The sequence below is a fragment of the Elephantulus edwardii genome, unplaced genomic scaffold (genome assembly GCF_000299155.1).
Source record: "Elephantulus edwardii isolate Elephantulus edwardi_28Jun2011 unplaced genomic scaffold, EleEdw1.0 scaffold00199, whole genome shotgun sequence".
Lineage (NCBI taxonomy): Eukaryota > Metazoa > Chordata > Mammalia > Macroscelidea > Macroscelididae > Elephantulus > Elephantulus edwardii.
The window spans coordinates 862,274-880,492 of NW_006399949.1; the positions used below are offsets into that span (position 1 = coordinate 862,274).

At 38.3% G+C, this 18,219-nt stretch overlaps 1 protein-coding gene across 1 annotated transcript in view; it reads right to left on the bottom strand.

Moving 5' to 3' along the window:
- Nucleotides 1-18,219, bottom strand: part of LOC102873568 (trichohyalin-like) — a 189,232-nt gene that overhangs the window by 81,346 nt on the left and 89,667 nt on the right. The window contains exon 13 of the mRNA XM_006897071.1: nt 1,637-1,813. Coding sequence (XP_006897133.1) covers nt 1,637-1,813 — 177 coding nt within the window. The remainder of the gene's footprint in view (nt 1-1,636; nt 1,814-18,219) is intronic.

The window sequence follows — 18,219 nt, forward strand, 5'->3', positions numbered from 1 at the left end:
ATATACCCTGAAGAGACCATAGCTGACATCCAAGCAGATATATGCACACCCATGTTTATTGCAGCTTTGTTCACAATAGCAAGGAGTTGGAACAAGAGATATTTGGTTATCCATAGAATTATCATGAGTTAGAACCTACTTGTTATCAATGAACAATTGTAAACACTAATATCTTGTCTATAATTTTATGCATATATGAAAACAAAAATATACTTGCAAATAATTTCTGCATTCTTTAGAAGTAGAAAATAATGTTTTAGGAAGAATTAGGGAAACAAAATTATTTAAAATATGTCTGTGGATAAATACTGTAATTGTAACTGGGCACATGCAACCAGAACATCCACATGGATAAGATTAATGATCCAAAGATATTTTTACAAGACTATAATTAAAATACTTTAAAAAAGAATACACACACACACACACACACACACACACACACACATTTGGAAGCAGGAGTGGCATCCACTTCCTAAATAACATGCCTCTGAAATCTAGAAACTCTATGAACTTTGATAGATGTTGATAGTTGTAGAGGGGCTTCAGGCCTTTTGTTCATAGGGTCGCTATGAGTTGTGCTCAACTCAAAGGCAATCAACAACAACATATATAAGATATATATATATTAAATGATAAGATATTATATATTAAAATTAAATGCATCTTTGAGACATCAAACAAAATTTAGATTCATAAAGCCCAATCTCTTCCCATGATAAAAGAGAAATTAAGACTCAAGATAAAAAACAAGATAAAGCAAGTTTCTTAATATACAATTTGACATGAAAAAGTGGAGAGATTTTTCAGTTTTGGAAATAAGAGCTGCCTTTTAAGTATTGTAGTCTCTAAGGTCTTTTCAGTAATTTTAAAGCCTCATTTAGATTTTTAAGACAAAAATTAAAAGATGAGAAATTCTCTGTGGTACCCACACATGATAAGACTTTTATGTGAGTTAATGGATACCACAGGGACAGTTTACTGCTTTCAGCATTATACTCTTTCCTGTCAAGCAAGCATTCTTGGGAATATGGTTTACTTTCTGTTAAACCATCAAAGTCCTTTAATAAAGTAGATAAATAAAATTAGTTAATGATAGCCAGAATTAGCTATTCTTGTGAAAGCTAAACCACACAGTCATAAGAAAAAGTATCAAGAGAAATACAGACACACAAACTCTTCCATATTTAATCCTATGTCCAGGGCTCTTTTACCTATAACAACCTGGTAATAAATTACCTGGATGATGCAAATGACTAACACACTCAGCAGATTATAAAAAATACTAAAGGTTTAAGTCCACCCAGAACTGCTTCAGAAGAAGACCGTGATCTACGCCTTAAAAGCAGCCACTGAAAATTCTATTCTATAGACCTGATCATCTTTATGGGTTTTGGGTTTACCTCTAGGTCTCTGCTCTACTTTGAGTTGGTTTTTGTGTGCAAAGAGATATTGCATTAATGAAGAAATTGAAATATGAAAAAGGAGCAAAATTAATATGGGTACTGTTGTGTCTGACCACAATTAACTCCACAAAGAGGAACTATCTCTGCCAATAACATCCACGGTACCAAACAAATAGCTACAAAATCCAGCATGCCTGCTTTCCAACAGCCCTGCACCAAATTCTACTTACTGGGTCCAAAGTAACATCTTTAACTTGGCTGCATCACCAGGGATCCATCTGGCTACACCTGACAACCATTTCTCTTTTATGTTGGCATCGCAGCTGGTGATGATGTAGACAACACTGATCAAAGATGAACCATGTGTCTGCAGTTGAGACACCTGGAGACCATGACCCCAGAGGACACTAAGAAAACAGCAAGAAAAGCTTTTTCAAAAGTCCTACCAACACAACATACAGGTTAGCAGTGGTTTTTAAAATTAATCCTTTATTTGTGGACACCAAATCCAAGTCTTATTCTGTCATGTTATAGGATATTTCATGTAGGGAAAATTAATAGAATTGTTCTTGTTAACAAAGTGTTTCAGAAAAGCATATCAATTTTTCTTTTCAATTACCTTTGTTTTGCCAAGATTTGTTTAATTCTAAAAAAATACAAAAACTTTTAGATTCTATAAAACACATACATACATTAAAAGGTGAGGCTAAAAAAAGAAAACAAAAGAAGTTAACAGGACAGATCAATTAAATCACTTTCAAGGGGGAAAAAAGATGTAGTTTATCTCTAACACAGGTCTTCTTGACAAGCCCTATGTTAATATAATTGTATATAAATGTGTAGGATTTTCTCAGGAAAATAGTATAAGGCTTTTCTACACAGTAATCCACCATCTAAAATATTTTACTAGCTGTGAACAACAGATTGTTAACAATAAGAAGTAGTTAATTGACTAAAGCTAAGAAAATAGTTTATAAAATGTATGGAATTTGAACAGAGTCTTGAAAGGTAGGTTGAATTTCAATGAAAAGAGAAAAGAAGAAGAAATAATGTTTTATACAAACTAAGAGTAAAGAAGGAACAAAAATGCAGAGTTAAAATACATGTTAGGAATACACAGATGTTGCAATCTAACTCTATTATCAAGTATATTAAGGGTTCAAGGAGGTAAGAATGCTGAACCAGGGGATACTGATCAGAAACAAAACTGTTTTCTCGCTTTAGGGCCAGTTTAAAATTAGTACTTTAAATTGTCATTTAATGAAACTCTATGCTATTTAATTAGACCTGCAATAATAGCATTAGTATGTAACAGGGAAAAACAACTAAAAAAATTAGAGAAAGTAATCCTTTTAAAAAAAATATTGTGATTTTACTTATTATTTAAACACCATTTTTCACCTTCTAAATCATTCTACACTCTGCAGTACTGGAGTGTTTTTGTTTTGTTTTCCCACACACTGCAAACTGTATTCCCAGACTCTTATTATCAACTGGGTAAATGTGACGTTACCCAGGCCACACTAGAAGGATATTAGAACGAAGCAGTGTGGTTCAGGAGTGAAATCTCACCTCCTGTGCAGGAAAACAGGGTAGATTTCTGTCCAATGTACCTCAGAAGCAGCCACCACCCTCTGACAGTAGAGGCATGGATGTTGCTTTGATGCTGAATAGATTTTATTGGAGTCTCCAGGCTAACGTATAAGGATGAGGGCTGGAAGATCTATTTCTGAAATCCAATCAATGAAAACCCTATGGATCATGATGGTCCAACGCAAACCTAATCACAGGGAGAATACAGGCTCAAATAGTTATTTCTTGGTTAAGTTGGAGCTGATTGAAAGACAACTAAAAAAAGGGGGGATTTTAAAAGGTGGAAGAAAAAAATCTCCATTCTGACCTCATTTCTGTCCTGTTGGTAACTCTTCTGATAGCTAAGCGTTTTTTGGTATAGTCTCTTCAGATTCTAAAGGAGTTCCCCAGTCACAAGGGATAGTCAGTCACATCCCTAGTTTTCAGTTTTTCCTTTTTATTACTAGCTTTTCTTATAGTAATTATTCTCTTTTGCTCTTTCAGCTCTTCAACATCTGCACCATAACCTGAATCCAATAGACTATTTTAACAGAAATATAGATTCTATGCATTAAACACTACTTACTGAAGACCAGATGAGTTCTGTGATGACCTCGAGGGTATCATTCATGAAGAAAGCAAAAAAGATCAGTAAAAAGACAAGAAAAAATAAAGGCCAAAATGGATATCACAAAAAACTCTGAAACATTCTCTTGAATATAGAGACACTAAAGTATGTTGTTGTTGTTGTTGTTATGTGCCGTCGAGTTGTTTGCGACTCATAGCGACCCTATGTACAACAGCCCTAAACTCTGCTCTGTCCTGTGCCAATCACACTGTCTCTGACACTCCCATCCCAATTACCCCAGTCACTGAATCAATCCACCTCATAGAGGGCCTTCCCCTCCTGCGCTGTCCCTCTACACTCCCAAGCATGATGTCCCTCTCCAAGGACCGGTCTCTCCTTACAACATGTCCAAAGTATGTTAGAAGGAGCCTCAGAATCCTTGCCTCCAAGGAACCACCCAGTTTAACCCTTTCCAGGATGAATCTGTTTGTTTTCCTAGCAGTCCATGGTACTCTCAATACTCTTCTCCAGCACCACAGCTCAAAGGCATCCTTCTATCCTCCTTATTACAAAATAAGAGTTATGAATAGAATATTTTAAAGCACAACTCTAGAAAACAAATCAAAATATTATAACAAAATGTGCAAAAATGTGCTGCACTGGGCAACTCTGATCTCAAAGAGAGAGCTCTTTAAAGTGTTCAATAATGGTCTTATACAGTATATGCCCTGGTCCTTATAGTTTACTAAGCATAATGCTCTCCAGTCCCTGCCAAGCTAGGTAGTAATTTACAAAATCATTACTTCTGCATGTCGCTTAGGATTCTACCATGTGAATGCTCCATAATTTCTCAATCCATTTGATTGTGGTTGGATATTTGGGCTGTTCCCATGTTCTTGTGATAGTAAATAATGCTGCTATGAACATTGGTGTAAAAGTCTCCATTTGTGTCTCATTCTCATTCTCTTGAAGTATATTCCAAGCAGTAGAGTACCTAGGTCATATGAAATTTCTATGTTCAGCTTTTTGAGGAAATGCCAAACTGTCTTTCAGAGTGGTTGTATCATTTTACAATCCCACCAACAATGTAAAAGAGTTCCTATCTCTCCACATCCTCTCCAATATTTATTACTCGCAGTCCTGTTAAACTTTGGCCCTGCTACTGGAGTGAGATATGCTGTAGAAATACAGTCTGCAACTGTCAGGATGGCAAAAAATAGGTCAAGGTTTGGATATATAGTTTATAGAATCATTTTAAGTTATAGTAGACTTGGTACCTAATTATGATACCAATAATGTGATTTCTTGGATGAATTTGATAGAAACAGTTTAAGATGTGTTCCATATTCCCAGGAAGATTCTTACAGAAGTTTCAGAAGAAAGTCAGTGAATCTGTCTTCTGTAATGAGTACTGAATGGATTATGATGTGAAGATTTTTAAAAAGTCAATGATTATGTGCAGTGCTGTTCTTTGGAGACACAAAATAGTACAAACAAAACACGTGTTAAACCCAGTGAATTAAAAATTTATTCTCTGACGTTACCTAACACAAAACTAAATCCCTTAGACTTCAATCACTCAGAAAGAAGGATTGAAAGGATAGCAATTTTAGAAGAGAGCTTTCTATGAGAAAACTAGGCCAAAAAGGAGGCGAGCATGAGGAATAATTTTATCCTCACTTAGAGAGTTTCGGCATTATTTTATGCTTTTCAGCTTCAAAAATTGCCTTGTTCATAAAAGTTTTATAGGTAATTTAGGTGTTTCCAAGCATTCAGGATATACAGTGAGTTTGGAATGCAAAAGTTTTCTCCATTAGCAACCAGTATCTGATTCTTCTCCAAAAATTACCCTAAAAATTATGGCAACTTTCCAGGCTGCTCACATTCTCATTTAGTGCACAGAATTAAATGAAAACTGAGCACTTTTATTTTAATATATCCGTGTTGATTGAGACAATTTCACATGTTTAATGTTCCTGTAAACATCATGCCACTTAAATGTCTTGGAATATAGTCTTTTGGGAGTCGCACTGCTAATTCAAAGACTGAGCCTCAGGAATCCACCTGCCATCCCGCAGGAAAAAAAAATGGGCCATATCCTCCTTTGCAATTTAAAGCTTCAGAAAACCACTGGAGGATCACTTCCAGGTCAGTTCTGACTTGATGGCAATGAGATTGAAGTGGAGTTGGAATGTCATCAAGTGCTGTTGAATTGACTCAATTCAGAGCAACCCTATACACAATAGATCTGAACTTTGTCCTGCTCTGTATGAGCCTCATTATCTGATATACTTGAGCCGACTGTTACAGTCACCATGTCAGTCCATCCTGTTGAGGATTTTCTTCTCCTTTGCTGACCCTTCACCCTGAATGTCCTTTTCCAAGGGTTACCCCTCCTAACCACATGCATGAAATACATGGGACAAAGTTTCACTCTCCTTGCGTCCAAGGAGAACCTTGGCTTCACTTTCTCTAAAACAGATCTGTTTGTTCTTTTGGAAATCTATGGGATATTCAGTACTCTTCTCCAAAAGCAAACCTCAAAGCAATGGTTCTTTTGTCATCCTTCATCAGTGCCCATCTTTCACATGCATAACAAGTAATTGAAAAGACCATAGCTTGGATCTGGCGCACCTTAGTTTTGAAACTGAAATCATTACTCCTTAATACTTTGGAAAGATCCTTGACAACAGATTTCCCCAATGCCACATGTATTTTTATTTCTTGACTGCTGAAATCAAGGGTGTTGATATCCAAATAAGATGAAATTATTGACAACTTCAATCTTTTTTGAAATCTACCATAATACTCCCTATTGACCAAGTGCTGAGGATTTTTGTCTTGATGTTGAGATGCAATCCATATTGAAGGTTGTGGTCTTTGTTCTTCTGCAGCAAGCATTTCAGTGTTCTTCACTTTCAGTAAGTTAAAATAGGCCACCCACTAAGGTGTACTTGTTATATAATCTCATGGCTATATTAATTATAAGTCAGAACAGACAATAGGGCTTCTGAGCCTGTAAATCACACAGTAGCACGGTTTTTGTTTTTTCTTCCTCAGAGAATTCTAATCACCAATTCATACTGTTGGATTCAAATTGCCAGAGAGACATGGCCTTCCATGTCCACTCTGTGGACTCTGCCACTAGAGTGTTGGACTACCAACTGAAAGGACAGCAGTTCAAAGTCACTAGCTTCTCTGGAGGGGAAAAACGAAGCTGTCTCCCCCCATTAAGATTTATAAATTCAAAGGAGTGTCACCACACTTTGGAATTCACTTGAGGGTAGAAGGAGGAACTAAGTCCATCTAAATATGCAATAATATTAAGAAAACAGTTAGAAACACTGTAATAAAAAACCAAAATATAACGAGAGGAATGAGTAAACACATGCTATTAGAAAAATGATGATGATGGGCTTATTTGACTCAAGGCCGCCACAAGCCTTAAAATCATTGCAATAAAACAGAAACAAAAACCACATATATGTAAAACATGATAACATGACGCTCAATGAAACAAGGCATGCCTGTACAATAATAGTATTTCACATTTATCAAAAACTATATCTACTTTTTCATATTTTTTTTACTTTATCTAATATGATCTGTATGGAAACTTTGCTCTGATTTAACAAATTGTAAAAATAAAAATAACGCAGAGATCGTGAATCGAGGCCAGCTCTAAACAGTCAGTAAGGAAGTCAGTTTAACTAGGATCAGGAAGGAAGGCATCAGTATTTACAAACAGGAAATGAACACTCAAAGGTTACTTTTACAGTTTTTTGGGGATTGCAGCACAGCTGCTTGCCTTTGTTATTGTTGTTGTTGTTATTATTATTGTGTATTGTCACATCAGATCTGACTGTCACAGGAGGAGATTGTTCCTCCTTCTCCAGTGAAGGATCTGGTAGATTTGAACCCGTGCCTTCAGGATTGCAGCGCAGCCTCTTGCCACTAACTAGATCACCAGAGCTCCCTAATTTCACAGTTCTTCAAAGGAAAAAAAATAAGCTCAAATAAAAATCTACTGTTTTACTTCAGACTTGTTCCTGAAATGTCAGAAAATAAATTCCTTCAGCCCATCTCAAGTAAAGTTTGATTCACAGGGACATAAAATAAAATTATTGAGTTACATACATGCCTTTGGAACTAATATCTGTCTTTTCAACGGAGAAATTAATTCCACAGGAATATAAATTCCTACATGGCCTTGAACTATCCTTGGATTACTCGCAATATGTAAAAATATGAAAGGTACAAATGACATGCTACAAGCCACTGAAGAAGCGTTAAGTTTCTAAAGCATAAATATGCTAAGTGCCATATAGTCGAGTACAGCTCACAGCAGCCCAGTGAGCAACAGACCTGAAAGGTGTTTTATCCTGTGCCATCCTTGTCATCATCATCTGTGATATTCTTGAGCCCATTGCTGCAGTCACTGTGTCAATCCAACTTGGTGAGGGTCTTCCTCAATTTTCACTGACCGTCCATCTTTTCAAACATAATGTCCTTTTCCAAGGACTAGCATCTCCTAACAACATGCCAAGTATGTGAGACAAAGCTTCACCTACCTGCCTCCAAAGAGCACTCTGACTGCATTTTCTCCAAGACATATTTGGCAGTCAGGGTTTGTAGTATGGTCTACAAAGCAGTTCTCAAAATATAGTTCCCAGACTAACAGTATTAGCATGGCCTGGGAACTGGTTGGACCTCAATGGAAGTAGCAACCTGTATTTAGCAGGACTAACACCAACATTTCTTTCTTATAGCTATGTTAAGCTTTCCTTTTAAAATTAACCCTTTGTTAAAATTGTCTACTTTGTGAATTGTTTATCTTCTTAGCTTGAGTAGGAATGCCTGACACTTGCAAAATAGGTTTGAGTTCTCTCAGGAGAGCATTTAATGGCCTCCATTAGGATATCTGGACTGACAAGAAAAGATAAAGCCTTCAAGTTTCCAAGTGGTTAAAGGGATAACAAGCACTGGGCAAGACATTCAACAGAAATTTTCATTATATGCCATCTGCTTACTAATTAATTACTGTTTCTCAGCTTTTGCTTCTCTTGCCTATACATTGGACACTTGGTGGGAGGAAAGACAGAAAATTCTAAAGGGAAGCCTGCATTCCTGTTAGTTTTGCCTGTTGGGTCACCTCCTAATAGACAATCTCTCTCTTTTCAAAAACTTGGGATCATCTTTGTGGAATCAGTCCCTCCAGCGATATGAACTTGAGTTTTAGAACAACTGGCTCAGTTTTGGATTCATGAGTCATAAGCTCTGGGGGTGGTGTCCAGCAATTTCCCTTTTTTACAAAGGCCTGCATGTAATTTTGATGCATGAATTAAGTTTCAGACCCTTGGGCCTAATGAAATAAACAGAAGGTCAAATTTGGATTTGTAAACAGACCAAACTCTGTATGGTGTAATCTTTGGTAAATTGCTTAATTTATCATAGCCTAAATTTTTTCTTCTCCACCAAAATGAAAATAGAACATTGGTGCTGGATTTTTTTAAGGATATAAAATTGTTGTAATAGGTGATTATCTTATGCTGAAAACTCAGCCCATCACTACCTTTTAAGAGAAGAAAATCAAAGCCCCATTCCACAAAGTTACTAATAAAATAAAATCCCATCAGCACCTGCTTCACCTTGAGCAATGCCTGGGCCATAAAACTTTAAAAGCCACAGAGACTGCCAAAAACTTCCACAGAGACAAGACCATTTTCAAAGAATGCTGAGCATGGTTTATGCATTGAGGCAGAACTCAGGCTTCATCCATATTGCATTACTCTTTTGGAGAATGAATGTACAAGTTTTCAGGGCATCAATAATTCACCTAAACACCCACAGATCTTCTAAGTATTAGGGCCGTCTTTTAAATAGGCCAAAAGCTGTGAAAATTTGCCAAAGACAGACAACCATGCCCAGCAGCAAAAGCTGTCCTTTAATGAGGGCCCAGGTCAGCAAAAGAATGAATGGCAGGAATTCCGGGACGAATCTCACCCCAGGTGACTAGGGATTTTCTCATATTCCTCCTGGGGAGCGTGGTGGATTCAGGGCTTTGCTTTACACTCTTTGGGACTCAAGATATCCAGGTTGGATGATGGCTGACAAACAATGACAACTATGCTGCTGAGAAAATTCAGTAATTCTCTCAGTTGGCAACATCCCACTTAGACGGAAACCCCAAGTCTTAAAACTAAAAGCTTGGCCTTAATGGCATATCAGACTACAGAATCTATTCTATCTCAAAAGCTCTGGAAATTTACTTAGCAAACTTACTTAGTGTCATCTCTGAAAGGCTTCAAAGGCATTCTAGATCATTTGTGCATGCAAAGGGAGCCCGTAGGTTTTTTTTTCTGTAGCTCTCCATAGAGGTAGGGATACCCAATGATTACCCTTAGGTCTTTTGGTGGGAGAAAAGTTAACTAAGAGCATTCTGAATTCCACTCAAATCCCACACACGTATGTGCTCCTATAGAACCAGCGTCCCATAGAACCTCCGCCACCTCCAGGTCCAGAAAATATCCCTAACTTTACTAGTACCCTGGTTACTGTAAGATTTTTTTTTCTCTTGATTGGTTTTTTCAAAACAAAACAAACAAACAAAAACCCCAAGGAGATAATGGTCCTAATGTCCAAGGAGAGCATTTGAATTCCAGATAGATGCCCCCTAGATTGCCCTAGCTCCTTGGGAGCAAGTTGGGGGTGCCTTGGGCTTCTTAACTCATAATAAAATCCAGCAGGTATTAGGCACTATCCCTACTGAGTCTGTAGATGAAGCCTATTTGAAAAACCCTCAAAACTGACTGGTACAATCTCAAAGTGAGCATAAGGAGTCACAGAGGAGCCCTAGGGAGACTGATGCTGTCAAGAAAGGAACTTAAATTTGCCGTTGACAATCTTGTTCTGGTCACATCCAGAGAATTTCATTTTCAGACCTCTGGAAGCTATTTTAGTCACAACTTCTTTAGCTATGGGGGGGGGGGGGAACCGCACAAACAAAACAAAACCCAGGGTGTAAACCAACCTTTCACAATGGCTAGTAATTAACACTGGACTAATGAAACTTGTAAATGTGTTTGTTTGGGTTGTTAAGGAATGTTTACTTTTTATGAAGAACCACAGTATGATAGAGTATCAGTATCAACCCCAAGAGCCTGGTGTCAGAGATTTTTATCACACACATACACACACATGTATATACACACTAAATGAACAAATACAGTAATAAGGGTTTAGGTACCCAGCTCCCTATAGATCTCATGATTATTGGAAAATCCCATTCTTCGTGCAATAAGACATTCGGAGCAGAAGTTGTTTTGCAAGGCACGGTAACTCCTTAACGGTTCCAAGAGCCTTTGTTTAACAAGACTCAAATGTCCTTTAAAATCTCGTGTGTCTTCTTAACCATAATGTGGTCAGTAACTTTGGGTTACTTAGCATTAATTGACATGGTTGCTTAACAAACATCTCAAAGACAATTCCTATTTCTTATTTTACTACAAAACTGAAGCACTTAAGCTGATAAATGTTTGTTATAGTAATCAAAAGATAAAAATACTTTTAAAAAATGATGGGCATACTTTATTATACTTCACAGATACTGAATTTTTTAAAAAAATATAAATTGAAGGTTGCGGCAACCCTGAATTAAGAAAATCTGTTGACGTTCTTTTTTTCCAAACAGTATGTTTGGCAAAAGTTCATTTCATGACTTTGTGTCGTATTTTGATAATTCTCAAAATAGTTAAATTTTTTTCTGAATGCTATCGTACACTTAGTAGACCATGGCAAAATGTGAGCATGACTTTTGTGTGCACTCAAACTTCCATTGCTGTAGAGTTGGAACCAACTCATAACTGATACTTGAGCAAGTTTTCAGAAACTGAAACAAACGAAATATTTCCCATCCTTTTCCCTTGAGCTGCTGGTAGATTTGAATTACTCACTTTTGGGTTTGTAGCACATTTCCCCATCCAATAGCCAACAGAGCTCCCTTACGTGCACTGTTGTTATGTACCATCAAGTTGGAATTGACCCACAGCTGATCTTATGGCAGGTTTTCAGAGGCAATTAGTTGCATGGAAGAAGAATGCTCATTTTTTTCCAGCAGAGCAACTGGTGGATTTGAGCCATGTGTCTTTAGGATTGCAGCACAGATCCCTATCACTAGGCCACCAGAGCTTCCTATTACTTATGGACTAGGAAATGAAAAAGTCATGTGACTTACTTTATTGCAATATTTGTTTTATTGCAGTGGTCTGGAATTGAGCCTACCATTTCTCTGACATATGCCTCTGGTGGTTCTTCTTTCACATACTTTTATTGTGTGTACATGCTGTGAAGCCAAAGGTATGAATGTGGTTTGAATCTACCAACCACTCTGCAGAAGAAAGGTGGATAGACTGGTCTTGTGCGGTTTACTGCCTTTGGGAGGGTCGACAATAAGTCAGTTCCAATTCAGCGACACTTACTGTTGAAAGTTCAGCTGTAACTAAAGACTGTGTGTTTTGAACTCACTCAGCCTCTTCATGAAGACCCGGCAATCTGATTCCATAAAGCTTTCAGAGAAGAAAAGCCTGTGCCAGCCCTACACTGCCATACAGGGTCAATATGAGTTGAAATTGACTTGATAGTACCTCTCTCTGTGTTCCCTCTCTTTCTCTCCTTTCCTTTCTCTCTTTTTACATGCGTACAGACAAAAGTTTCATATCTTATACATAACATATAGGATTTTAGAGTTGCTATGAGTCACCTACGACTTGATAGCACTTAACAAAAACAAGAGCATAGAGAGAGATCGGTTGGCCTAGTGGACAGAAGCCATGCTCCCAAGCCAAAGGTGGGTGACTCAAATCAGTAGCCCTCAGACCTGCCTTTACTTGTTTTTGGTGAAACATATTTCTAAGCCATATAACCCTGGTATATTCACTTGCTGTACAGAGGTAACTCGTGGTTGCTGTGAAGCTGAACACTGTGACACTGATGTGTCAAATGTGAGAATGGTTACCCATGGTGGATAGTGTCTGGTGGAGTTCCCAGGTTGAAACAGGCTTGGAAGTAGGAGTGGCATCCACTTCTGTAAGAGCTTGCCTCTGGAAACCCTATGAGCATGGAGGAAGGACGAAAGTTATACAGGTGTTCAGGTCTTTCATTCCTAGGGTCACTATGAGTCACCTGCAACTCGACGGCACTTAACAACACAACAATGTACCCACACATACATATACAAATTTTGAATGTGTTTTTATCATGTAACCTGTTTTATGATCAAGTTCCAAGTCACTACAAAAAATACATCACTGTGCATATAAATGCACATGCATACGTGTGTGTTTGTGTATATATAATATAAATATATTAATAATCATGTATTTTAATATCATTTCAATAGCTGCCGATGTTAGAGGGTTGTTGTGCTGGTGATTGTTATGTGCCATCGAGTCACTTGCAACTCATAGCGATCCTATGTACAAGAGCCCTAAATGCCGTTCTATCCTGTGCCAACCTCACCATCTCAAACACACTCATTCCTACCACTCCACTCACAGAATCGATCCATCTCATCGAGGATCTTCCTCTCCTGCACCGTCCCTCCACTCTCCCAAACATGATGTCCCTCTCCAAGGACCAGTCCCTTCTTGCAACATGTCCAAAGTATGTCAGATGAAGCTTCAGAATCCTTGACTCCAGGGAGCATTCTGTCTTCACCTTCTCCATGACAAACCTGTTTTTTCTCCAAGCAGTCCATGGTATATTCAACATTCTTCTCCAGCACCACAGTTCAAAGGCATCAATTACCTTTCTTTCATCGCTATTCACTGTCCAACTCTCCGATGCATAGCATGTAATTGCAAAGACCATAGCCTGGATCAGGGGCAACTTAGTCTCCAGCCTGACATCATTGCTCTTCAGTACTCTTGAGAGGTCCCTCACAGCTGACTTTCCCAATGAAATTCATCTCCTGATTTCCTGGCTGTTGTTACCAAGAGTGTTGACTATGGAACCAAGTAAACGAAAGCTGTTAACTATCTCAATCTCTTCACCATCCACACTGATGCTGCCAATTGGCCCAGTGGTGAGAATCTTTGTTTTCTTGATGTTGAGCTTCAATCCACACAGAAGGGTGCAGTCCTTGACCTTCTGCAGCAAGCGCTTCAGGTCCTCCTCAGTTTCAGCAAGCCTGGTTGTGTCATCTGCATAGTGCAGGTTGTTGATGACTCTTCCACCAAACCTGATGCCACATTCATGTTAGAGGGTAGCTGCCATATGATTTATTGTTATCGCTTTATTTTGGAATATACAGATTTTTTCCAATTTGTTTTATGATTTTTTTTCTTTTTCTCTTTAATAGTCAATGCTGCAATAATCAGTTTTCATCATAGATTATCCAACACCTCTTGTTTCATCCTCATACTCAGTTAATGACTGTATTTTCTTTTTCATTACTAATCCAAGAAATCATGGAAGAGCTTTCAAAGCAATGCTCTTCCCATTGCCTATGTCTATATACTCAGATTCCTCTCCAATTATTAAGAGCTTAGTAAAGAGATGTACTCATTTATTGTGATGTGTGAACAGAGCAGGGGAGCACTGCATGGTTTGGAATTGGGAAGGGAGTACATCAGGATTGTATTCTATCTCCATATCTATTCAATCTATATGCTGAGCAAATTATACAAGAGGAATGTGGAATCAGAATTAGAGGGAGACTCATCAATGACCTGTGTTATGCAGATGACACAAATTTGTTTGCTGAAAGTAAGGAGGACTTGAAGCACTTGTTGCAGAAGATCATGGAATGCAGCCTTCAGCATGGATTGCATCTCAATATCAAGAAAACAAAGATTCTTACCACTTGACCAATAGGCAGTATCATGATGGATGGAGAGGAGATTGAAACCGTCAACAGCTTCATCTATTTGGGTCCACAATTAACACCCTTGGTACAAGCAGTCAGGAACTAAGGAGACTGATTGCAGTGGAAAAATCTGCAGTTGAGGGACCTTTCCAAATTACTGAGGAATAGTGATGTCTGTTTGAGGAGTATTGCATCTGATTCAGGCCATAGTCTTTCTGATTACTAGCTATGCATGCAAGAGCTAAACAATGAATAAGGATGACAGAAAAATAATTGAAGCATTGAGCTGTGGTGCTGGAGAAGAGCACTGGACATTCCATGGACAGCCAAGAGAACAGATAAATGTGACTTGGAGAAGGTTCAGCCAGAATGCCCTTTGGAGGCAAGGATGATGAGGCTGCACGTCACATGCTTTGGACATATTGCTAGGAGATGTTATTCCTTGGAGAAGAACATGATGTTAGGAGGGGTGGAAAAGGAGAGAAAGAGCTCAACAAGGTGAATTGGCACAGTGACTGCTGCAATGGGCTCTTGTGTCAGTAATTGTGAGGATAGTGCAGGACAGGACTAGGTTCAGATCTTTTCTTCATAGGGTCATGAGTCATAGTCAACTTGATGGCCCCTAACAACAACAAGAACAACAACTCATTTATAAGGCTAAAACCTCCACTGTACACTAAATCTTTTCTATCTTGTCTACTCCACCTGTCTCCCTCATATTCAATTTTCTCCTCTAAATATAAATTCTATCTGCATGCAGATATGTTGTTATTTATTTGATCTCTAAAATAAAAGATTCGGTGACTGGGGTAATCGGGATGGGTGTGTCAGAGGCGGTGCGGTTGGCGCAGGATAGAGCAGGGTTTAGGGCTGTTGTGCATAGGGTCGCTATGAGTCGGAAACGACTCGACGGCACATAACAACAACAACAACAAAATAAAAGAGGGAGAAAAGGAGAAGCATTATGATCCCGCCATTCCCATTCAGTAATTGCCCATATCTGTGATCTCTTTTATGGCAGAATTGCTCAAAGTGCTGCCTGTAGCTCGTCTCTAATTCCTTTTCTCACATTCTTTTTAAAATCATCTCCAAAGGGCTTTGCCTCCAGTACTCCACTGAACTGCTTGCTCTTACTGAAGTCGCTGCTAAGTCCAATAGTCGAGTCTTACTTTTCAATTTGTTTAGAGTTATAAGTAACATAAATCATGTCCTCCTCTTTAAAGAACTTTCTTTACTTGATTAGAAGGACATTGTGACTTTGTCATTGGTCAATTTTACTAAGACTTGTTTTTTATTCCTCTTCATATCTCCAAGCTTTTCACTTTGAAATATTTTCAAGTTTATCCATGCATCTCTTGCTTTTTCTAGGAACGGTTACTCTCTGATGATTTCATCCAGTTCTGTGGCTTTCAATACTGTATCTAATCTGAAATGGTGTCTATGTCAGATTATATACCCAAATCTATTATCTTCAAACCAGATTGTTCAGTCCACTTCGGAAATAGCAGGCCTCTGAAAACCCTATGTAATGGAATAGCAAACTTAAAAAAATACAGTGGTAAAACTGTGAGAGGGAAGGTTGGTATTAAAATTGATAGAAGAAGACTCAAGAGTGAAGATATGTTTGACTTTACAGAAACTAACTTTGTGCTCTTGCAATTGTTGATGGGGAAGGCAGATGCTGCCATCCTCTCACATCTGCCACATAGTTTGTTGTTGTTATGTGCCATTGAGTCGCTTGTGACTCATAGTGACCCTACATACAACAGCCCTAAACCTTGCTCTATCGCTTGCTAATCTCATTGTCTCTGACATGCCTATCCCCATTACCCCAGTGACTGAATAACTCCATCTCATCGAGGGTCTTCCTCTCTTGCCCTGTCCTCCTCCCTCCCAATCATGATGTCCCTCTCCAAGGACTGATCCTGCCTTGCAACATGTCCAAAGTACGTCAAAAGAAGATTCAGAATCCTTGCCTCCAAGGAGCAGCCTGGCTTCACCCTCTCCAGAATGAACTTGTTTGTTCTCCTAGCAGTCCGTGATATTCAATACTCTTCTCCAGCACCAAAGCTCAAAGGCATCAACTCTCCTTCTATCATCGACAGTCATTGTCCAGCTCTCTGATGCACATTTTGTACATCCCCTCAAATATGCTACTTCTGTAATTATCTTAATGTCAGTAGAGACAATCCCAGGTGCTCAAGCTAACAGCTAGAGTTATTTTTGACCCTGATCTTTCAAATCTCATGATCAAGTCAATCACAAATGTTGTTGTTTATGCCTTCATATCCAGACACTTCCCCAGAGAAAGCATTTTCAGCTGATTGTGGGGGAACAGAAGGCTGAAACTTCCCTGGGGATAGGTCCCTGCATCTGGGGATCTTTAACTCCATGGCTGTGCAGCCTTCCCATAGGCCAAACAGGACAAAAGAGTTTGGGACACAGCGTGACAAGCAGGAGAAAGAATTTCTCAGCTTTCTTAACTGACACATTGAGTTGCAAGAGAGCTGACTTGAAATTCTCATAGACAGAAACTGCTGGAGTGGAGCAACTGCTCTCACACCACTCAGCCTCTCCATAGATGGAAAGGACAATAGAGTTTGGGACAGGGGACTACATAACAGCTAGATTCCAGTTGAGCTGCAATGCAAAAGAGAGAGGAACCGTAGGAATTTAGTAAAGGCAAATTTTCCCAGGAAACACTTTCAGTAGAGTGAATGTCTCACCCCTTAGATTGAGCATTTTAACCTGGCAACTAATCAATAATGTCATAAAGAACTACTGACAGCTTACACAGATACAATAAAACAGCCTAACACTTGTCAAGAAAAACTTCATGCCATTTTGAGAAAGCAGCAGTCAGCTTTAAACACTATGAAAAAACAAATTAATCTTTATCCCCCCCCCCAAAAAAAGTAGAGAATATAGCGGACCAAATGACCCCCTTGAGTCAAAAAGGCAGATAATATATGTTGATATGGAAACATTCGAACAGCTACAAAACTAAGTACAAATAATGAAAGAAACAAATAAAGAGAGCCACAAATAAAGAGAATACCCTAGAGTAAGAAAACCGGAAGAAATATATTGAGGAGTTATCTTAACAGTAACAGAAGAAGTTGCAAATAATGGAAGAAACAATGAAAACCACTAAGAAAGCAAACACTCCAGTGACATAGAACCAGAAGAAATATATTAATAAGGAAGAATTTGCACAACTATGGAAGAAAATGCAAAAGATGGACAAAAGAATTGAAACTACAGATAAAGAGGTAAAAGAACTTAAAAAATCACTACATGGTAGAGAGAGTATAGTCAGCACAGTACTGGAAATTACAAAAATGTATAAAATGTAATCCAGAATATTAAGATCAAAATGGCAGAAGTGCCCAACATGCTGGAAGGGCAAAAAAGGTAGAACAGAAAAGAAGGAGCAGAGGTCAGTGAGCTGGAGGACAAGAACCTCAATGGAAACATACCAGAAGAAAAATCAAAGATAAGACACAAATAAAATGGAAAAAAACAGGGAATCTTGTTTAGAAAACATTAGAATAATATCAAAAGGAACAATGTACGTATGACTGGAATTTTCAGAATACAAGTGAAACATAGATATCACTGATAAAATTGTGGAAGAGGTACTCGGAAAAAACTTCCCAGGTATTATGAAGAATGAGGAAATCCACATTCAAGAACTCAGCAAACACCAAATAGACTAGACCCAAAAAAGAAAAACATCAAGACATATCCAAAAACGACTGGAACAGCACATCCACAGAGAACTACCAGAAGTCCAGGCTGGGTTTAGA